General features: G+C 42.7%; 1 protein-coding gene across 1 annotated transcript in view; it reads left to right on the top strand.

Annotated features, from left to right (window-relative positions):
- The window catches only part of LOC126188508 (UDP-glycosyltransferase UGT5-like), a 102,544-nt gene that overhangs the window by 60,119 nt on the left and 18,747 nt on the right, over nucleotides 1-23,678 (top strand). Inside the window, exon 3 of the mRNA XM_049930111.1 lies at nucleotides 4,288-4,510. Coding sequence (XP_049786068.1) covers nucleotides 4,288-4,510 — 223 coding nt within the window. The remainder of the gene's footprint in view (nucleotides 1-4,287; nucleotides 4,511-23,678) is intronic.

Raw genomic sequence — 23,678 nt, 5'->3', positions numbered from 1 at the left:
CCCACACAGACTCGTCTGTGACACCGCTCAAAAAAATTATTAAATTTCATGAAGATTTTCAGTGCCACACACTCTCAAATTGTGGCGATTAAACTTTCCAGGTAAACCGAACCTTGCTTAGTTGCTGACTACGGGCCTAGAGGTGAAGATGACGTGGCCCTGTTCTCTTGCCTCCCCCCCCCCCCCCAAAGAGGTCACTTGGCCTAATGCCTTGTGATGAAGTGGTTCGTGGAACATAGTGACGAGTTCCAGTTGATGTGTTGGCCTCCCCAACGCGCCAGATCTGTTCCCCGTCGAACACATCAGGGATGTGATTGAATGTGGCGTCAGAGCTCAACGCCCCTCACCCCGGAATTATGGGAATTAGGTGTCCTGTGTGCGCAGATGTAGTGCCAACTCCCTCCAGCGACTTACCAAGACCGCATTGCTTCCATGGCTTGACGCATCGCCACCTTTATCTATGCTAAAGGTGTACGTGTTCTGCAACCTGCTTACGATACTCCGTGGTCGTCATGGTGCCTTGCGCGAGCGCCTCTGGACGGATGCCTAAGTGGATGTTCCCCAGAGCATAATGGAGCCCCCTGGAAGACGACGGATGCGCGCAGTGCCATCGGCATTGAAGTCTGATGTTAGTTCCGCCACAGTTCGCCACTGTCCTGTTTTTCCAGTCCCCCCAGTCTACGACGTACGACATCTGTAATGAGAGGTGGCCGCCCAACCCCACGACGTCGGGACGTTGTTTCACCTTGGTTTCGCCACGTGTTGATGACACTCACCACAGCACTACTCGAACACCCGACAAGTCGACCAGTTTCCTAAATGCTCGTGCTGAGCCTTCAGGCCATCGCAATCCGCCAGATAGATCGAGCCCCTTCCCCATTCTACAGCATGCTCACTAATACTACATGCACCGTGGGTGTGTCTGACTAGCAGTCATTCCTCGCCAGGTGACGATGCCATCGCCTGGACATGTTTATAGCGATAGTGGATTGGTGATCATAATGTTCTGGCTGATGATTGTATAGTAACCCGATTTGTCGCTAAGATAGCGACAGATATGTTTCATTAAAACAAATATCAAGCTTGTCTCTGGTCACTAGCTCCAAGAAGGACAATATGTCTGTTTCTGGGTACCTCGGAAAGATCACCAGCACTCTGTATGAGACAACCATTATTCCATCAAAAGAAGGGATGAATTAATTAGTCATCAACAAAATTTTAATTTGGTAACAGAGGGATTGTGGAGAGTAAAAATCGGTAGAAGTATGCTAAAGTTAAATTGCAGTAAGCAAGTTCAAACGGAGTGCACACAATGAGAGGCCTGCAGAGTACAGACTAGGATGAAGAGCTTCAGAAAACGAGTATTCGGACTGAAAGCACAACAAAAGAACAGCTACGTAATCACGTCCAGTCGCCTTTCCGGTGTGGGGCGTGCTGTTACCTGCTGAGCTTGTAACGTTCTTTAAAAAAAGATTAAGATTACGTTGAATGAATGTCTGAACTGTGGAACGGATACTAAACTCGAATTATCGTGTAGCCTGTTGTAACTGCAAGTGGTGTACTTACTCTGTGTTATTGTTAGCGAAACTTAATACGAAATGACTGGGCAATGCAACTCCCAACACCAATAAAGAAATACAGTTACTGCAACAACATTCAGCCCCTTAGGCAGGAAATCCTCTGGCCCTGGTCAAAACTGATAACTCTGGTCCCTGTGCACATAACAATAAACTGAATTGTCTTACCTCTAAAGCAGCAACGGTGGAACGCGACATATTCTGGTCTTTCATGATAAAATATACTAGCTACATGCTCAACAGTGTGTAATACTGGCCGTAATACTTTGAAAGGTAAACTAAATTCTTTTGGCTGATAACTGAAAACATTAGAGAAATGCCAACTTCTTAGAAAAACATATGACCTGGACAGGGAGGCGGTACTCATTGTGGTGAATTACTAACACTGATTCTTTTAGCAAAATTATATTGCAAGTTAAGTTTCTCTTTTCAAAACATTTGACATCTCCGTGTCTGCGGTCTTGCACAGTCAGCGATATGAAGCCTATCAAAGACATACATCGTTTATAAAATCATATTCGGGTGCCACATACAAATGTGCCCAAGTAGACTGCTTTCAAGCTGTCCAGGCACGCTTCGTGACCCGCCTCTATTGCTTCGGTTGTGCCACTACCTTTCTCCTGAGGGAGAGAGGGAGAGAGGACTCGGCAGCAGTGAAATTGTGAGAGCGGGTCGTGAAGCGTGCCTGGACAGCTCAGTCGATAAGAGCATTGATAGCGAAAGGAAACGTCCTGGGTTCGAGTCCCGATCCGGCACACAGTTTAATTCTGCCATGAAGTTTCACAACAGCGAGCACTCCGCTACAGAGTGAAAGTTTCGATCTGGGAGTCGCATGCCATCTTCTAGCCTTCACCAATCGGTTTTAAGGAGGCAATGAATTAAGATAATGCTCTACAAACAGGAGCGTGGAATGTTAAAAGACTTAAGCTATTGTAAAAACTAGAAAGTAAGAAGAACTCTGGATATGTTAACTGGACCGCTTCTTTCGGTCCATGGCGAAAGAATTGAAGAGGCTGGGTTCTAAGAAGAGTTACATTTGGTAAGACTAAGGAAAATCATCTTTTCACGTGATTGAAGCAATGGCCATATTCGTTACGAAGAGAAATATGGAACATAAAATTTGCTACCATGACCAATGAAGAGACGGCAGTATCTTTTGTAGGCATTCCTGGAACGGGTAGATGCACTGCCCCAGGTAGAATCCATCCAGCGGGTTAACGAAGACCGTCAGTGTGTTGGCAAGCCGAGATGAGGTTTTCAGGTGGTTTCCCACAACGCACCAAATGAATATCGAGCTGGTACCCAAGTCTCGCCTAAGTTACAGTATTCCAAAAATTTAGAAAACTTTCGCTCATTTTAATATGCATAAGACTACACGTAGACACCTGCGGAACAAATATTCTGTCTCGGGTGGATAAGGAGTTGGCGACAGGGAGGACATAGGGCCACCCATTAAATTAGCCATGTCAGATCCGTTACTAACAACAGCGATCATGCGCCGATGCGGGACAAAGGCACAAGAAAAAGAAAAAGAATCTATAGCTCCAGTTTTCCAATTTATAATGCCTAAATGTTGGGTCAGATTGAAGCTATTGGGCAGTTCGTGAGGTCTGATTGGATGGCTTCACTGGGTCGAGTGATAGTCGTGGAAAGAAATATTTCAGACCAATTTACAAATCTATTTTGACCTACCAGTAAAACCTGATAGTTATTTGGCTTATAATCAACTCTGAGTAAGTGTCGACGTAAGTACAGTGAAGGAAACTCAAGACCTTTGTGTATCGCAGCTATTATTTACCTGTTCCAGTGAGCCCCAGACCCCAGTGAGCACACAAAGACGAAGCGATGTGTCTTTCGTTGGGGGTCCTTATAGAAGTACGATTCCGAAGGTTCCAGGGGAGGGTCATTTGATTTCCAAAATCCCACTAGGTTACAAGAAATACCAAATGATAAATACGTCTTTACAGACACACTCTGGCAGCTAACGACAATGTAACTGGGGAAGTACCAGGAAAGCGTCGATTTGTTTACTGTTACATTTGTAAGTGATTTTTAAAGCGGAATTTTACGTCCTCATTTGAAAGAGCTCTCTCGGATTAAAACAGTGCGACATTCGTTTCATCGATGCGTATTAACGTGGACAGTAAACCACGAATAACCACTACTCCGCCCTGGCCACCGCTGACTGCTACCGCCAAAGATTCAGCGCGCTGCTCTGTGGCTGTAGGAGTACTGGTTATTCTTGTGTTTTACCGCCCCCCTTCAATATATGTCGACAAAATGATTGTCACATTAGACTAATTTGGGACAGCTCTATCGAATGGGCACGTAAAATTCCACTTCAAAAACCATTTTGTTTGTAACGGGAAACAAACCGACGCTTTCGGTCGACAATGGGCGTCGCATGAAAGACGTGATGAGCAGTATTTGTTTGGCCTGAATCCAGCTACACATTGCAAAAATGACGTTTCCAAATATCTCCAAACACAAGAGAAAATGCGCCTGATGACTCTTAGGAGAGAGATCCTGAGTATAGAATTAAAAAAAGGATGAACTGTTTTTGACAGAATTCCTTGGATGAAGAATGTGGGGAAGTGCCGGGGCCAAAGACAGAAGTAGTATTAACATCTGAAATCATTTGTAACAGTCGGTAAGTTTTCGCGTATTAGTTGCAATTGTGTTGTTTTACTGAAACGTTCGTTTTTCGCAGGACATCCAGGAGTTCATAGACGGGGCAGAACATGGAGTGATTTTCTTCACATTTGGTTCGACAGTCACTGCAAAGGATTTGAGTGAAAATAAGCGGAAGGCCATACTGGAGGCCTTTGCAGAACTGCCCCAACGAGTGCTGTGGAAGTGGGAGACTAACGAACTGCCAGGAAAACCACCCAACGTGATGGCGCGCAAGTGGCTGCCCCAGTTTGACATTCTGAGTAAGTAAACAGTGCACACATAGTCCTCAAATTCATGAGACTTTTTGAAGTTATGAAATAAACGAAGATGAACGAAAATGGTGGATAACTTCCCGACGACGCCGTGATCATTAATGAGGAAGTGCAAGGATAGGGAACGGAAATGGGTGTGTCGTTTCAAATGAACGACTCCGGCATTTACTTTACGGGAATTTGATTCGTCGTCCAGAATGAGATTTTCACTCTGCAGCGGAGTGTGCGCTGATATGAAACTTCCTGGCAGATTAAAACTGTGTGCCCGACCGAGACTCGAACTCGGGACCTTTGTCCGCGAAAGGCAAAGGTCCCGAGTTCGAGTCTAGGTCGGGCACACAGTTTTAATCTGCCAGGAAGTTTGATTCGTCGTGTTTCCAGTTGCGATCGTTAAACACTAACCTCCTCCCTCCTCCTCCAGTTGTGAGTTTAGTGTCTTACGACTGCAGCATCTTGCTCGATTGTCTCTTGAACAGATCTGATGCAACTGTATGCACGGGTCACCTCCAAGGACTACGTATTGTATATGAAAAAATAACATGTAGGCAATGCATAAGAGTAAACACCTGCAGATCTCCGCCTGCGTTCTGACAATGTCAGTTCCACAGTTAAAAACTTATTTTCCAGTGTAGTGTCATTGGGAGCAGTATGAAAAATTTCCAACATCCTCTTGTGGTCAGATTAATACCCAGTCTGAATTTAACAATAGTGCTACAGAAAAAACACAACAAAATTACATCGGCCGACTATGAGAGAAACTAGAACGTCAAACCCTCCTCATTGGCAACGTATTTTTGGACATAACAGGCTGTTGCAGTAAGCGATAGTTTACAGGGGTGCGTCATTCTGTATTTGACACTGACCTAGCTGCCAGTGCTTGAAAGCCAAACGAACTTCCTTCACCTGTCAAACTGACGGGACCTTACCTCCAGTTCAGTTATCAATACGCTTCACTCCAACATGAAGGAACAGGCAAAGAACCAGGTAAGCCAATTATTATTAAACTTTAGAAAAGGCAATTTTTAATTTTTGAACTATTAGTACATTAATATGCATGAACATACAACACTTTTTATTTCATAAATTAAATAGCTTGAGTACATCGAATGTGGAAACAGTGTTACTGGCACGCAGAATATCCTAATAATGAAGTAATTTCCCAAAACGCAGTCAAACCTCACTCTATAAGGAGAAACGAATGTCTTGTTATAATATAGCGACAGTACTCATACCACATTTATATAGTTGTGGTGCAGCTTGTAAGGTGTCAGGTAAATCCAACACCTTCCATGAAAACCCTAACATGATAAGCAAATCCAGTAGTATATCACATAGCTCCGAATAAATCGTGACATTAAATTAACCAAAGTAATACGAGTAACGAGTGAGCAAATGGAATACCACAGACTAACACAAGAATGCCTAAATGCATGTCATACCTTCCCACCTTGAGACAGACGCAGTTCCGAGGGGAGAAACGAGAACAGAAGCCGAGAGCAGAACCGTGTTAAGCTGGAAGGTCCTACGATAAGGGACGGACGGACACCTACGTCGCCAGCTAACCGCTAGGACCACACCACCCGCAAGTTTTAGCGTGAGACTTTTTCGCGTCTCTGTTACGTCAGGACCACCCCCCAGCCAGTGTTAAAAGCTAGAACCCTCCAGAAGAACAGTATAGATCTTACGATAACATAAAAAGGGCCACACCACCCGCAAGTTTTAGCGTGACACTTTTCCACGTCTTTGTTACGTTAGGACCACCCCCCAGCCCATGTTAAAAGATAGAGCCCTCCAGAAGAACAGTATAGATCTTACGATAACCCTAAAAGGACCACACCAGCTGCAAGTTTTAGCGTCAGACTTTTTCGCGTCTCTGTTATGTTGCAAACTTTAAAAACATTGCCCCACCACGAAAAGTATAACGTTTCTCATTGGATAACAGAATTTTTGTAGGCGGAGCGTAAGGTTAACATTGAGACCCTGATTGGCCAGATGAAAACACAGCCAAATAGTTTTTTAAACCAACTTCGGAAAATTGTAGTAAGGAGAAGTTAGGGAGGAGTTACTTCCGAGACGGCGAGGTGAGCAGAGCTGCGCTGTCTGCCGCCCCCTGACGAACACCGACAAGGTAATGAACACACGCGATGCCGCATAACAACGCATAAAGCTTCACTCAGAACTGCATAAGTCTCATCTGTTACACCCCCTTTTTGCGTAATACTAGTGTCGATCGTCAATTAAAGCTCATGGTGTTCACATTTGCCACTTGAAGTAAAAATCTGAAATGCGATGATTTTTCTGTTATATAGTTATTGAGAAGCCACATCATCCACTGTAATTTACGACAGGTTAGATAAATAATTAAAGATAATTGAGGGTCACTGTAGACCATTTTGATAGTTTTCTCTTTTGTGAAACTTAATTTAAACCTAGATTATAGATGTGATATGGCATAGGTCATCCTTCGATCCATTGTAGAACTTGGAAACCCATTCAGGGAATATTCGTTCACATTTTTGTTGAACTCAGTTGGTTTTTACCATCCTGTATTAAAACATTTCCTTTATCAATAGTGCAATTTATAAACGATGTTTTGTCAGTAGAATAAAATTTCCAATGTTAAACTTAACTGCGTTTTCGACGTTATTTTACCAGCTAACTAAAAATAGGAAAGCCTTGAACCCCTTCCACTAAATTTAGTTAGTATTAAGATTCTTTTACAGGGAGTGCAGTGGAGCTGACGCTGAGATCATAAAGTATTTGGTTATATCATCGCTAGTCTCACTGAACTCTTCTGAATTCTACATGTCATGTGTGGTCTGGCGTCTCCTTATGAGCAACAGGTCCCAGGTTCTAACTATTCAATTCCCTAAAAAAACACCCTCAGAGCGTCGTTGCGCGAAAGTGGTAGGGAGACGCGATGTAGAACAAACAGACACCACGCAGAATGTTAGAAGCTGGCTGAAGAACATCACAGCACCAGGATGGGAAAGACTAATCAGGCTTTGCAAATTATTATATTTTAGCCTGGAAATTGGAAGGAGATCTTGAATGTTGTTGTTGTGGTCTTCAGTCCTGAGAATGGTTTGATGCAGCTCTCCATGCTACTCTATCCTGTGCAAGCTGCTTCATCTCCCAGTACGTACTGCAGCCTACATCCTTCTGAATCTGCTTAGTGTATTCATCTCTTGGTCTCGCTCTACGATTTTTACCCTCCACGCTGCCCTACAATACTAAATTGGTGATCCCTTTGTTGCCTCAGAATATTCCCTACCAACCGATCCCTTCTTCTGGTCAAGTTGTGCCACAAATTTCTCTTCTTTCCAATTCTATTCAATACCTCCTTATTAGTGAGATCTTGATGAATACACAACGGAACTGTTCGAGCTATATTACAGCAAACAGGAGATACCGTAACTACAACGCTACTGTTCACTAGAAAAGTAAGGAATTCTGAAGTTAAACATACCGCTAGAAGCAGCTGTGGGCGGTTCGGAAAGTGCACCCATTGGTTGACAATGTCATGGTGCCCAGTTTGAATTCCTCCGCTATAAATCGTTTACTATTTTAACATACGCCAGTATGTAGATTCAGATGAGAGTTTTGAAAGGCCATTTTGCAGCATACTTTGAGTCTAACAGGGTTTTATATTTCTTGATTAACAATTACCAAAGTCAAACGAGACGCTTACACCTGGATCCCTCTGTCATTTTCTTGAAATCTTCAGGTGTTTCCAAAGGCACCCAGAGCGAATATAATTTTGATCTTCTTCAGGTCACTAATTTTATTAAGAGTTACATCATGATTGAAGGGCAAGACGGTGAAGTTTTTATATGGAGCACCAGCAGAATCTCAAAATGTACATGGTGTCGCAGGAGGAATGGCCAGTATTGAGGGCTATTATAGGAACGATCATCCGAAGTAAGAAAACGTCTAGCAAAGATGGGCTCTAAAATGCATTTTTTAAGTACTATGAGCACTTGTTCTTCTTCGCTACTGTGAAACACATCTTTTCTACTGAACAAGTGCTCACAGCTCGTTTGGTACCGGTAGGCATTTTAGAACCAGTGTTTACTACACAATTTTTCCTTGTTTTGGTCCATATAATTTCTCTTCAAAACATGAAAAGCAAAGAGCTTGAACTAGAAGAGAGTTGATTCACAATACTGAAGATGAAGAAGTTCTCACAGTTCGTAAGGTTTGCATTTTAAAGCCCATAGATCTGTTTTTCGAGTGGCTCCGCCTTGAGCAAAACACAATTTTATCTTTTCTTTTTTTTCTATTGTGTGATTCTGATGGTGCTCCAAGTAAAACTTTCACCGTGCTTTGTAAGCAAAGACTAGCATAAGAGCTCTAACTTCAATATGATTGTTTAGAGGCCATGTTTACTAGACTTTTTGCTATGAATGGTCTTTCTTGCCGTATTCCTAAATGATGTCCATTCCTTTTAGGACAACCTGCATAGAGCTCTTCAGTGTCGTCTTCCAGGGCATGAGTGATGAAGTGAAAATGGAATGACGTCGCTTCATTTGTGCCCTTTGTCGCAGTGCATTCATGATGAACATAAGAAAAGGATTCTCCTGTTACAAGGACTTGGGATTTGAATCAATACATCGAAAGTTGCCGTTTAAAGCAAACATCACTGGTTGTTATATTTAGGAGGCATATATTTTTTGCAAAGTAAATGCAGATAGCCACCTTCTTCTTGTTTTTCATTACCTCCTATTTAGAGGGATGAGAGATGGCGCAATAATTCCGTTGGCTCTGTCCTCTCGGGGCCGTATGAGCTACCACTGACTTCCCTGCTTCTTTCCCGTGAAAAATTGACTTACTTTGCTCTTTCCCCTTACAGCAAACCTTGAGTGCTAATATATCTGGATTCGCTTGTTTATTATTTTATTTTCTCAACCGATGCACGTGATCCGTTTGAATCGAGCTGTAGCATAATTCAACATAGTGACTTACCTGGTTTTTTTGCCCTGACCCTACACGTGAGTTATGCCTAACTAAGTTTTCAACACAACCACACTTGACGAATTTTAGTACGTCAACAAATAAATAGAAACTATTTCTGGTAAAAGCTATCTGTATTGTGGAACTACGCTGTCTCAAACATACCTTGATGTACATTCCTAATAACATCGAAACCGAATAAAAGCTGGCGCTTATCAGAATTCACAGAGCCTGCGCAAATGCGAGTGTGCCGATACTAGTGCCTCAAAAGCCAAACACGAAAACTTCAGTTACTCAAGAGTGTATGTGGTATAAATGTCACAGCACAACTAAAGTATATTGGGAAGATTCAATTAGGGGTCTCTGCCACGTGTAACTCTCACTATGGTAGTTTGGAAAAGCCAGAAGTAACTAATTAGATATTCTCCTAGACGACGAAATTCAACTAAATTGGAAATCGCTTCAGAAAGTCACCAGCGACGACAATATTACAACACCTGAACGGGTAACAGCTTGATGGTACGCCGTCCCCAACCAACCTTCACACTCGGGAGTTACGCGCCGCACGCGACATAAGCTTCACTATCTACTTGCAACTAAGTGTCAGCAGTTTATCACCAGCCAAAATACACTTAACACACATTCACCAAGTTCACGGCTGGCGCTTATCAGAATTCACACAGCTTGCGCAAATGCGAGTGTGCCGATACTAGTGCCTCAAAAGCCAAACGTGAAAACTACAGTCCCTCAAGAGTGTACGTGGTATAAATGCTTCAACGCAACTAAATTATGTTGGGAAGAATCAATTAGTGCTCTCTGCCATGTGTAACTCTCAACATGGTAGTTTGGAAAAGCCAGAAATAGCTAATTAGATATTCTCCTAGACGACGAAATTAACTATATGGCAAATCGCTTCAAAAAGTCATGAGCGACGACAATTTTACAACACTTGAATGGGTAACAGCTCGATAGTATGCCGTCCCCAACCAACCTTCATACTCTGGAGTTATGCGCCGCACTCGACGTAAGCTTCACTATCTACTTGCAACTAAGTGTCAGCAGTTTGTCACCAGCCAAAATACACTTAACACACATTCATAAAGTTCACTGCCTGCGCAACTTTACTTAGACAACGTTGTTAGCCCAGTGTGAGCATTAGCAAAGCCTACTGTGCAATCAAGACGGAGCGGCCTTCGGAGCACATCTGAACAGTTTAACCTTCGTGTCGCGTCTCCCTTAGCAATGGCGTGTCGCCCAACTACTCACGGTTCTTGGTAGCAGTCACGGCAGACACTACGCTTTACCAAATATTAACTCTGCTTGTAATTGTATCATTCTCTATATTTGATTGACATGAAGACAGTCTCTAAGAGTTAGTTTAATAAAAACTGCAAATTTTTCCCTTGAACTGTGCCCGTTTATGGACTCGTCCACAAGATTTCTGCTCCTGGAATCATTGCATCATTGCACATAAGGGGAGGGCGGGGGGGAGGGGGGGGGGAAGTATTTTATGCTACAAGTTGACAAAAAGTAGTGTTTGGTATTTTCTATACTGTGAGACTGCCTAATGTCTTTACATTTTGCAATATGGAATTTTAATGGTATTTTCCAGCCAGTTATGGTTAGTTCTAAGAAGGTACTTTTAACTTTATGTGAAGCAGTCCATCGTTCCTTTAATTGTGACTTTATATAAGACAGCTTATGTCTAAAGCCTTTCCACCCTTTATCAGGGAAGGCACAATTTGATAAGATATAATTTTCCATAAAGGCCAATGTTATTACAAACTATTATTCACAACATCCCTTCATAAGGCCATAGAGATCTTTTTTTATCATAATGTTGACCTTCGAAGGTCCTAGGATAAAAACAAACAGCTTTCAGATACCATTTTCATAGCTAGTATTCATTAATGTAAACAACTGTACAAAATCAAAGTGCAGTACTCAGCGGCAACTTTTCAATATTTCCAGTAGAGGAATGATTTTTCTATCACATTCTGTTAACAAATACGCAAGGACACACCATGAATTATAAAAAAATGATTACTAATAAAATTAGTAAATAATATGAATGAAAATAATTATAAATAATGGTAGATATCCGGATTTTCGAAGTACATGTTGCTTTTCGCTACACTTCAAATAAAAACCCATTTTAACCAATCACAAATGCAAAGTGATTTTAAGCCAGTAGAGAGGTTTCAGAGGCAATGCAAGCGAGATGTAAGTATAGACTAGCGCTACCGCATGTAGATGCGGAGTAAGCCAATAACACACTGCTGCAGTAATGCCCCATGTATCAGGCTATCACATGGATTTATGCATTTTAGAATTACTCGCTTTTGAAAAGTGGACATTTAGTCAGCTTTTTGGTCAAAATACCTCTATGTGCGTCATCTTAACTATGACTTCACATCCTTCTTCAGTATCCCTGCGGCTGCTGATCCACTTTCCAGGTCACACTGACCTAGCTCACCACGCTGACATGCCAATATCCAGTGCCATATGCCGCACCAAACCCCGAACGCGCTATTTTACCCCCTCGCACTTCAGCCGCCGCCAAGTAAATTCTGATAGACTCGCAAAATTAAAACTCAAATATCTTACCTAAATATACTCCGATCGTTATTCTGTTTTCACCATTCCTATTGTAATAAAATACTGCATCAATTAGCACATTTTCCAGCTAATTTCTTTTCTTAATTATTATGCTTAATTGTTTAATTCGTTTGATTATCAACTTGAGTGTGTGCAATTTTATTACACCACACTGAAACATTTCAGTTATAGTATTCTGATTTAACAAAGCAGATGAATTCTTGAAATATGAATATTGGACTACATCTGTTATCAGCTTTAATGCTGATGTACAACATAAAAAATAGAAATACAAAAAACTTCATTATGCTGGAGGAATATTTGTGGAAACATAAACTAAAAATCTGAATGCATATCATCTTCTAAAAACTGTTACTGTTCTGCGGTACTCAGACCAGCTCATGTAGATTAACGTGCAGAGTAATCACTTGTGCGACAGGGATGTGAGCAAGACCTGGATCATATTGTGTGGCAGATTTGTTACCATTGATCTGGTATTCCAGATAGACTGAATGTAATTTGTAGGCCGTTCTACATGCTCGGTTAGGTTAATGCTGAACTGGTTCCCAGTCTCCAATGCAGAAAATACGATGATCAAACAGCAAAACTACGATAAAGCACGGGACAAAGTTTATGCCATTCATGTCAGATAGCACATATCACCTCCCTCCCTTACATTGGTTGATAACTGTGATACCAGCAATGGCAACTGCCCAAAGAGCTAAAATAAAACAAATTTGCCAAATCTTGGAAACAGTGGAACCCTTACAGAGTCAGAAAACCTAAGAAAGAGGCAGAGACTTGGTTATTTCGATAACAAGAGATGGAAAGAATATTAACATTTGAGGTGAGATTTATATGAAGGTAGTGTAACTCTGAAATAGGAAATTAGATGCAATGATATCCGAACCAAAAAGCGATAGCATAGTCTAGGAAAGTTAGTGCTGCCAAAGGCAAGGCTCTCAGGTCTACAGAAACGACTGTCTCCAGCGACAAGTGTGTTCGCCAATCTAAAGGAAGATGAGACCTCGCCAAACACTGAGCAAAGATTCTTCAGATGCGTTAGTCTCAGATCACATCGTTCCAACCTTATGAGAGAACAGAACAAGAGTGATGTGGGACAAATAATCGATCAGGTGCTAGCCTCCGTTTGCGACGCACCAGAAGAGTACTGTATTTAGCTTTTTCTGTATGCTCTTATAGTTTAATTCTTAAATTAATACATGAGTAGTGATAAGGATAGGGTCTGTGCGCATTGAGTGCCGATGCAGGAGTAGCAGTCCGTGAACTGTTGGCCATGGTCAGTCTCCTACAGGCGTCACAGTATAGCGGCAGCGGAGAATCCGGTATCTCCCAAGGAATACCTCACGTGTCGCCTGTTTCGACCATGAGTTCCCCTGCCGAGACATCTTACAGTGTACCCAACACAGGAAATCAACGTTCACCATCGTTCAAGGCAGAGCAAGTGAGAGGACTGGCTGTCTGGCCTCATCCATTCACAGTGTGAGGGAGAATGGCCATTCCTTCAGAAGGGTCCAAGCAGGCACACAGGGGGAGGAGTTTTCTAGATATCTGGGGCTTCGGCGTTAGTCGCGTTATGGAGCTCCTTGGAAAAATAGCGTCCAAGGCTGGATAGAAATCCTATCTCTGCCTGGTGTATGTTTTGGAGGCCCTCATTCGAGATGGTGCAAACTCCGTCTGTGACTCTCAAGGCTGTAAGGTGCAGTTTTCTATAAGTTGTGGCTCATGTTAGCACCAATTTCGCTAGCCGCTTGGATTCTGAAGCCAACTTCGGTTTGAAAAGACGGCTCATAGAAGTGGTGAAAGCTGCTGGCCTCGCTCGCAGGGTGAAAGCAGGTATGACCATTTGCAGTACCATACCCAGAATTGATCGGAGTCCTTTGGTTTGCAGCCGAGCAGAGATTTTCAGCCAAAGGTTTTATCGATTCTCTGGACCTGTGTAATAGGGTGGAAAACTGCAGGACTCACTTTGATAGGTCATTGGGGCACTACACAGGAAGCAGCTACGCGGTAGCAGAGTACTTGCGCAAAGCACATGATTTTTTTTTTCCTGGATGATAATTTTACGTCCTCTGGTGAACCCTTGCGAGTCAGTACGAAAGTAATGAAATCAGATCATGTACAGAATAAAGACACTTCAACTGTCAAAATTTTAACAGTAAATTGCCAAAGCATTCGTAACAAAGTTCTGAATTTACTGCCCTCCAGAAAAGTTGTCGAACTCAAAATTTTCTCGGAACCGAGATCTGAATGATACCCGAAGTACAAGGCTCCAAGGTATTTAACGAGGTATGGAACGAATACTTAAAAGACAAAAATGGTTCAAATGGCTCTGAGCACTATGGGACTCAACATCTGAGGTCATCAGTCCCCTGGAAATTAGAACTACTTAAACCTAACTAACCTATGGACATCACACACATCAATGCCCGAGGCAGGATTCGAACCTGCGACCGTAGCAGTCACGCGGTTCCGGACTGAAGTGCCTAGAACCGCACGGCCACCGCGGCCGGCACCTAAAAGACAGATCTGACGACATTGGAGGAGAGTCTTCATTGCAGCCGGCAAAAATATTGTGTCTATCAAGGTCGAAATTGTATCTGAATGTGAAGTTATCTGGACGCGAGTAACAGATCTAGGTAAACCGAAGTTAATTATCGGATGTTTTTACCGTCCTCCCAATTCCTCCGAAGCAGTTAAGTAACCACATGTAAAACCGTTAGAGATAATTTCACTTTCAAGAATAGATTTCAATTTTTGGAACTGTAGTTTTCAAAATGGTTCAAATGGCTCTGAGCACTATGGGGTTTAACTTCTGAGGTCATCAGTCCCCTAGAACTTAGAACTACTTAAACCTAACTAACCTAATGACATCACACACATCCATGCCCGAGGCAGGATTCGAACCTGCGACCGTAGCGGTAGCGCAGTTCCAGACTGTAGCGCCTAGAACCGCTCGGCCACCTCGGGCGGCGAACTGTAGTTTTCATCAAATATAAATATACGTAGGTTGGAACTTAAATAGTGGCAACACTGCTGTGGAGATACTATGCAATGGAATCTACTATTGTCGCCGATAGCACACGTTGTTGACATACCTACCTTACCTCCGAGCAAATGGACTCGCCCGTCCCACGTCACCGGCGTGCGCACAATCGAGGGAAACACAGTCACTTGTGAGCGAGCGGTCTAAAGTAACGATGTCACTATGTTCTCAAAACAGGGACTACGTAGGTGGATCAAGATTGAATGTGCCAGAGTATAGTGCTTTTTATCTGATCTTTTCAGCATAAATACTCTCCTACCCTCCTTGATGTATTTATTAACTTTAATAAACATCAGTGCTAAAAAAAAGTGTGTGAAATCTTATGGGACTTAACTGCTAAGGTCATCAGTCCCTAAACTTACACACTACTTAACTTAAATTATCCTAAAGACAAACAGACACACACCCATGCCCGAGGGAGGACTCGAACCTCCGCCGGGACCAGCAGCACAGTCCATGACTGCAGCGCCTCAGACTGCTCGGCTAACCCCGCGGGGCTAACATCAGTGCTATGGTGACAACATGATCACTAATTCCTGTCCCTGTACTGACTCTGTTGATAAGGTAAGGCCAGTTTTTATGTCCAAGGTCTAATATATTTCCAGTGCGTGTGGGTTGTCAAACTAACTTCCCAAGATAGTTTTTGGAACACATGCTTCACAAGCCTGTCTTTCTGTACCACCTGCAATTAATCCATAGATGTCCCAGTCTATACTCAGGTGGTTAACGTCGCCTCCAACTAATATTGAACGATCGGGGTATTTACGTTTTACCGAGAGTAGACGTTTTTGAATGAAATTTATTCCTGAATTTCAGCTTAACTGAAATGGTACAGATGTATTACCTAAAGCGACAGACCAGGACTCCAGCTCTGATTTCCCGCTTATACAGAAGATTCACCTTACCCATAGGCTCTCCAAGCACGCCCCCCAAACTGACTCATAGTTCCGTATGTAACACTATTATCTATTTCTTATTGTAGATTGTTAATTCATTTACTCACACTCGCACACCTTTTGATTCCACTACAGGTTTTAGAATCAAGATGAGAAGTCGACTATCGTTGACAGTTCCGTCAGAAGCCTGTCTTCATCTTGCATATACGAGGATTGGAACTTAAATAGTGACAACTATTTATCCACAACCTACACAAAAGAGTTACATGTTTGCACCTGTTACTGTCCTTCAAAGTAGTCAACAGCGTTGAGTAGAAACCGTTGTCAGCGATGTGAAAGGCGTAGTATACCCTTAGCAGAGCCTGTTCTGTTGATGGTGCGAATGGAACGGTCAACTGCCTGTCGAATCTCTGGAACAGTTCTGAAGCGAATGCCACGAAGTGGTTGCTTCATCTTCGGAATCAAATCAAAGTCACAAGGAATTAAGTTCGTGGAGTGTGGTGGATGGTACAGTACTTCCCAGTCCCATCGACCGAACAGGGAAGCCACAGCTTGCGTTGTATGCGACCGCGCATTGTCGTGCAAAATGATGGGTGGGTTGCGCAGAAAGTGTCGCCGCTTCTTTCGCAAAGCTGGTCGCAGGTGATGCTACAAAAACGAACAGTAATACTGTGCATTGACGGTGGCATTCCCTTCAGAACTGTTACAGAGATTCGACCGCTCCATTCGCACCATCAACAGAACACGCTTTGCTAACGGGTATACTACGCCTTCCATATCGCTGGCAACGGGTTCTACACAACGCTGGTGACTACTTTGAAGGACAGTAACAGGTGCAAAGCTGTAACTCTTTCGTATCGGTTGTGACTAAATAGTTGCCACTATTTAAGTTCTAAACCTCGTATATCTCGTACTTGAAGAGAGCGAGCTATGTTTCTATTTGCAAATGGAATGCTGTATCTGTTAGAGAAACAGAGTATAGAGTCCGACTTGTATAACAAACAATTAAAGCTACTACTTGTCATTCACGCATTCATCGAATGCTTGCTGCAACCAGGTATTAACGCAATTTATGGTCACTATTGTTGATATATGCACTGTAGTTACAGTGGCGAATATTCACAGTTTCAACTGTACAGAGTTGCAGTAAGCAGCCGTATGTTATGACATAGTGCACAAAAAATTACTTATTGCGGAACAAGCAAATGATTATTAGTCCGAAAAGGAAGAAGTGCCAAAAATTGACCATATCTGTAAGGAACGCTTCAAGTGTACTGGTGTGCAACATAGAGATCGCTGCCATTTTACAGGCACATTTTGTGGAGCTGTTCGTGACAGATGCAATTTAAATCAAACACTTAATTCTGCGATGCCTGCTTCGTTTCACAGTCTAACGAATTACGATGCACATTTTACGATTAAGAACAGCTCCACGGTTAAGAAACGACTATAATAAATCGGAGACATGTTTTTGTGATTGAAAAATATGAAACATTCACTAAAGGTATTGCAGTGGGCTATCATAGCGACATAAAATTTCGGTTTTTAGGTTGTTTGCAACTTTCTGGCATGCTCTCTAGAAAAATGGGTCTCATATTTAAAACCTGATGGGTTGAAAATAATAAGAGAGTATTCCCTTCGACAGTGAGCAATTTAATTTGACAAATAAGAAACATGATCATGTAACTTACGAAGAACCGTTGCCGTCAGCTGAGGCGTTCAAAAGCTTTCTGCCCACTGAAACAACTGGATTACCAGATCACCTAGAAACAACACATATGCATTATGAAAGAGCATGGAAAGTGTGGAGTTTATTTGAATGCAAGGCAACAAGAGATTACACTGACTTATATCTGAAGACCGATGTCTTGTTTTTGGCCAATGTGCTTGAAGATTTCCACATGTGAACTAGATCCAGCGCACTATATGATCTCATCTAGCTTGGCGTGGGATGCATCGATGAAAATTGCTAGTGTAAAATTGCAAATTATTATGGACATCGAACAACTGTATGTTGTTGAGTGTGGCATCAGAGGTGGTAATGTGAAAAATGTACCAGACGATTCTGACATAGGTTACATTTTAGAGATAGATCTCGAATATTCTCAGTGATCATTTCTATCGGACTGTCACCACTTGTCCAAAAACTCAAGTCGGTCTCAGGCTGTTGCACTCCTTCAGACAGACGACAATGGTGACGACCACAGCTCTGAATTTCGTCACGTATTTTTCGGAGGCGGCTGCCGCTGCATATACGTCGTGCTCGAGTTGCTTCAGATTCTGGAACACTGAATGAGGAAAAGGCATCTCTCAGTTACAGCAAGTAATAAACAGGTGAAACGTATAACACTTAACAGTAATCTGTGTCAGATGAGCATTTTTGGAGACTTGTGTATGTGTCCGAAGAAAGCACTGGACAACTGTTACGACAGTTCAACATCAGTAGTTTCCTACAAGTCGCTACTTTGCTTTATTATGCATCTTTTCACTTATTAAGCGTGTCAATACTTTCGCAGTTTGAAAGCATATTATATTTTGCAAACTCGACAAAAATGTACGTGTGCCCTCACAGAGTTGCCGTGTCACCAACACAAGACTTGTCAGAACAAGCAAAATCCTCCTCAGTGAGTTCACACTTGTCACTGTCTGCCTGCCAGCCAAGAAATTGGCATCTGCGTCATATTACGCAAAGCTGAGAGTCAAATGCGTTGGTGAGAATAATGGGCCATGAAATAGAATTTTCTGTATTTTCCAGAATGGTTTATAGAAACTGCAACCATTGTATCGTCAAGAATCACATATATCATTAATCTGCATACGTAACACAGGTAGTATGAAAAATAATGAAACATTATTAAGACATAAACAAATCGTATGAACAGGTTTGAATACAGCACCAATTTACACAAAATTCAGAAACTTTTGAACATAGCAGGCTGCGCTACTGCTTTCAAGTTCGTGTACGGTGGCACAGTCGCAGTCAGCTGCATCTTGCAGTGTGTCACCACACCTAATCTGTGGTGTGTCTGTCGGTTGAGATCCAGTTTGGAAAGAAAACTGCCACCGGCGCGTGTCTTGTACAAAAATGGTTCAAATGGCTCTGAGCACTACGGGACTTAACTTCTGAGGTCATTCGTCCCCTAGAACTTAGAACTACTTAAACCTAACTGTAGCGCATAGAAACCGCTCAGTCACCCCGGCCGGTGTCTTGTACAGTCTTAAGTTGGAGTCGGCTCCTAACCACACATTCACAGTCTTCTTGCAAACTGCTTGTTTTACAGATCGATGTTACTGGAAACGATTTTTGTTTATTAATTGCCGGTCGGTGTGGCCGAGTGGTTCTAGGCGCTACAGTCTGGAACCACGCGACCGCTACGGTCGCAGGTTCGAATCCTGCCTGGGGCATGGATGTGTGTGATGTCCTTAGGTTAGTTAGGTTTAAGTAGTTCAGAGTTCTAGAGGACTGATGACCTTAGCACTTAAGTCCCATAGTGCTCAGAGCCATTTTTTTGTTTATTAATTATGACACTCACTATTTAAATGTGAGCTCTAAACACTGTTCACAAAACGTGGTTCCTTCAAAATTGGACGAGGACTCGCTGAAAAGCAATGCCTCCGAATTGTTTATGTGAAAACTGCTAAAGCTTTCCAAATGAAACACAGTTCATTAACATTCTACAAGTTTATTGTTCATGTCTATATTTTTATTTCTCAACATGGTCACCTGGCAACGAAAGTGTTTCTTACAATGAGAAACCAGTTTGTTAATATTGACACTGTAGAAAGCTTGACTTTATTGACATAGTCACACCTCATCTCTGCCAGCACCGTTTCATCATTCTCAAAGTGAAGTCTTCGAAGGTGTTCAAATGGTTCAAATGGCTCTGAGCACTTAACATCTGAGGTCATCAGTCCCCTAGAACTTAGAAGTACTTAAACCTAACTAACCTAAGGACATCACACTCATCCATTCCCGAGGCAGGATCCGAACCTGCGACCATAGCGGTCGCGCGGTTCCAGACTGAAGCACCTAGAACCGCTCGGCCACTCTGGCCGGCTTTCGAAGGTGTTCTTTAACTTTAGAAAACAGGTTGAAATCAGATCGAGCTAGGTTGGGACTGTAAAGAGGATGATCGATGACATTGAACACGAGGCACCCGATTGCTGAAATGTCGCAGCGCTCGTGTGTTAGCTTGGAAATTTGTGATAAGTTCCTATGCTACAAAACTGCTGAGGTCATCGCTCCCTAGGCTTACGCACTACTTAATCTAACTTAAAATAACTTACGCTGAGGACAACACACACACCCATGCCCGAGGGAGGACTCAAATCTACGAAGGGCGGAGCCGCGAGCACCACGGCAAGGCGCCTGAGACCACGCGGCCTCTCGGCGCGGCTGTTAGCTTGCATTGTGACGCTGAAGGAGAGGTTACTCTACGTGTAGAAGAACTGTTTCAATTCGAAACTGGATTAGAGCATCCTGTTTCTCAAGCACCGACTTACGAGGCTCGCTCAGTAAGTAACGTAACACTTTTTTCGGCCAATTTCGCTTTAATAATGCGATATTTGTTGTGGGACGTCATGTCTCGTTTCATGAAGTTCCGATACGTGGCTACACTATAGGTAAGCTTAAGAATGCCGTCTCTAACGGAAGTTCATTCCAAGCAGAGAACTGGTATTGAGTTTCTTTTGGCAGAAAACCAAAGCATCACACAGGTTCATATGCACTTGCGGGATGTCTACAGAAACCTGGCAGTGAATAAAAGCATGGAATTCGTTGAGCGTGTCGTCTGTCATCATTGCACCAAGGTCGCGTAAACCTGCCCTATCACCCGTGTGCCCGCCAGACTCACACAGCTGTGACTCCTGCAATGATGGAACGTACGGACACTCACATTAGAGGTGAGCGACAGATAACAATCAAACACCTCGCTGTACAGTTAGATGTCTCTGCCGACACACTCGTCCACCTGTTGAGGTACTCAAAGATGTGTTCCCACTGGGTTCCTCGCCGCCTAACAGAAGACCATAAGCAGCAATGAAGGATGCACTCCATAGGAAGCAGTATGTGGATGATGGGGAGGTTATTGATGCAGCAAGATGATGTCTCCGACATCGATCAGTACAGTTGTACCATGTGGGGATACGGGCTCTCCCAGTAAGATAACGTAGGGCCGTCGCATTGAACGGATATTATGTTGAAAAATAGAGTTTTGTAGCCAAACGATTGGGGAATAATATGGTGCATTGGAATTCTGAATAAAACCAACCTGTTTTCAGAAAAAATGCGTTGCATTACATACTGAACACCTGTAACGCCACTTCCTCGGACGAGAAATGAAAATCAAAAATTAGCTCCAAAATTCCCAAAGATTTCCCCAAAACAAGTTCCAAATTCCATGAAAAATGAATAAGCAAACAAATTTCCAGTTAACACTATTATTTGGATATTAACCAGTGACTGAATCAGGAATATAATACTTAGTCATTTATTAACATACGACAGAAAGATAGGATTCCAGTGAAATCAAACTCAAAATTCAAAATCATAGTAAATCGCAAAGTCATTATAATTAAAATTCGCAAAGTAGAACCAACGTTCCCAAAGAATACTCCGTGTGAGTACTCTTTGAGATTCGTGACTAATGGCTAAGGATAATTGAATCCATTGTCACTACGTTACGAGAGTTAGCCAAAGCAGGTCATACTGTTGAATGCTCGTATATGTAGGCGCAATTAGATTGTTTTTTTCAGAATTGATTATTGCGATCTACTATGACGCAGTGAAACGATACTTTCACTACAAATATTACGTTTATTAGAATTCAGATAGAGGACCTGAATATATTAGACAGAAGTGACTTTTAATTAGATAACCTGAAGTTAACACTTTTTAGGGAGTGAACACAGATAGAAAATTTCATTCGTAATACAGGGTTATTACAAATGATTGAAGCGATTTCACAGCTCTACAATAACTTTATTATTTGAGATATTTTCACAATGCTTTGTACACACATAAAAAAACTCAAAAAGTTTTTTTAGGCATTCACAAATGTTCGATATGTGCCCCTTTAGTGATTCGGCAGACATCAAGCCGATAATCAAGTTCCTCCCACACTCGGCGCAGCATGTCCCCATCAATGAGTTCGAAAGCATCGTTGATGCGAGCTCGCAGTTCTGGCATCTTTCACATAACCCCACAGAAAGAAATCGCATGGGGTTAAGTTGGGAGAACGTGGAGGCCATGACATGAGTTGCTGATCATGATCTCCATCACGACCGATCCATCGGTTTTCCAATCTCCTGTTTAAGAAATGCCGAACATCGTGATGGAAGTGCGGTGGAGCACCATCCTGTTGAAAGATGAAGTCGGCGCTGTCGGTCTCCAGTTGTGGCATGAGCCAATTTTCCAGCATGTCCAGATACACGTGTCCTGTAACGTTTTTTTCGCAGAAGAAAAATGGGCCGTAAACTTTAAACCGTGAGATTGCACAAAACACGTTAACTTTTGGTGAATTGCGAATTTTCTGCACGAATGCGTGAGGATTCTCTACCGCCCAGATTCGCACAATGTGTCGGTTCACTTCACCATTAAGAAAAAATGTTGCTTCATCACTGAAAACAAGTTTCGCATTGTATGCATCCTTTTCCATGAGCCGAAAATTCAAAGCGTTTGACTTTGTCATCGGGTGTCAGGGCTTGTAGCAATTGTAAACGTAAGGCTTCTGCTTTAGCCTTTTCCGTAAGATTTTCCAAACCGTCGGCTGTGGTTTTAGCTCCCTGCTTGCTTTATTCGTCGACTTCCGCGGGCTACTCGTGAAACTTGGCGCGCACGCGTTCAACCGTTTCTTCGCTCACTGCTGGCCGACCCGTTGATTTCCCCTTACAGAGGCATCCAGAAGCTTTAAACTGCGCATACCATCGCCGAATGGAGTTAGCAGTTGGTGGATCTTTGTTGAAATTCGTCCTGAAGTGTCGTTGCACTGTTATGACTGACTGATGTGAGTGCATTTCAAGCACGACGTACGCTTTCTCGGCTCCTGTCGCCATTTTGTCTCACTGCGCTCTCGAGCCCTCTGGCGGCAGAAACCTGAAGTGCGGCTTCAGCCGAACAAAACTTTATGAGTTTTTCTACGTATCTGTAGTGTGTCGTGACCATATGTCAATGAATGGAGCTACAGTGAATTTATGAAATCGCTTCAATCATTTGTAATAGCCCTGTAACTAATGGACTATGGAACTTGGCGATAGTTACGAAGCATATAATTTTTATTTCCCCCCAACACCTGGGAAAGCTTCTTCCTCACGGCTCTGTTAGGAAGTGACTAATATTGTGTAATAAACCAGCATATCGTGTCAATTCACACATTTATCATTCAAGTCTTACAATATTATTTATAGACATAACGTGCTGCGATATTATTTGACTGAAGCGCTCGGTGCTTATGTAGCAACTCCTTGACGTTAGGAATTAATAACACTGTAAAGGCCCGTCCACACGCAACGATCTGTCTGCGCAAATGTCTGCGCACATCACATCTGCGCAGACAGATCGTTGCGTGTGAACAGAAGATTTGCACCAACCTGAGGTGTGTGAAAACCTGGAAACTGGAGTTGGAGGTTTGAGCAAAACCTCTCA

This window comes from Schistocerca cancellata, chromosome 5, assembly GCF_023864275.1.
Source record: "Schistocerca cancellata isolate TAMUIC-IGC-003103 chromosome 5, iqSchCanc2.1, whole genome shotgun sequence".
In the NCBI taxonomy this organism is placed as follows: Eukaryota; Metazoa; Arthropoda; class Insecta; order Orthoptera; family Acrididae; genus Schistocerca; species Schistocerca cancellata.
Note: the sequence above shows the minus strand (reverse complement) of the source record. Positions and strands in the feature narration are given on the sequence as shown.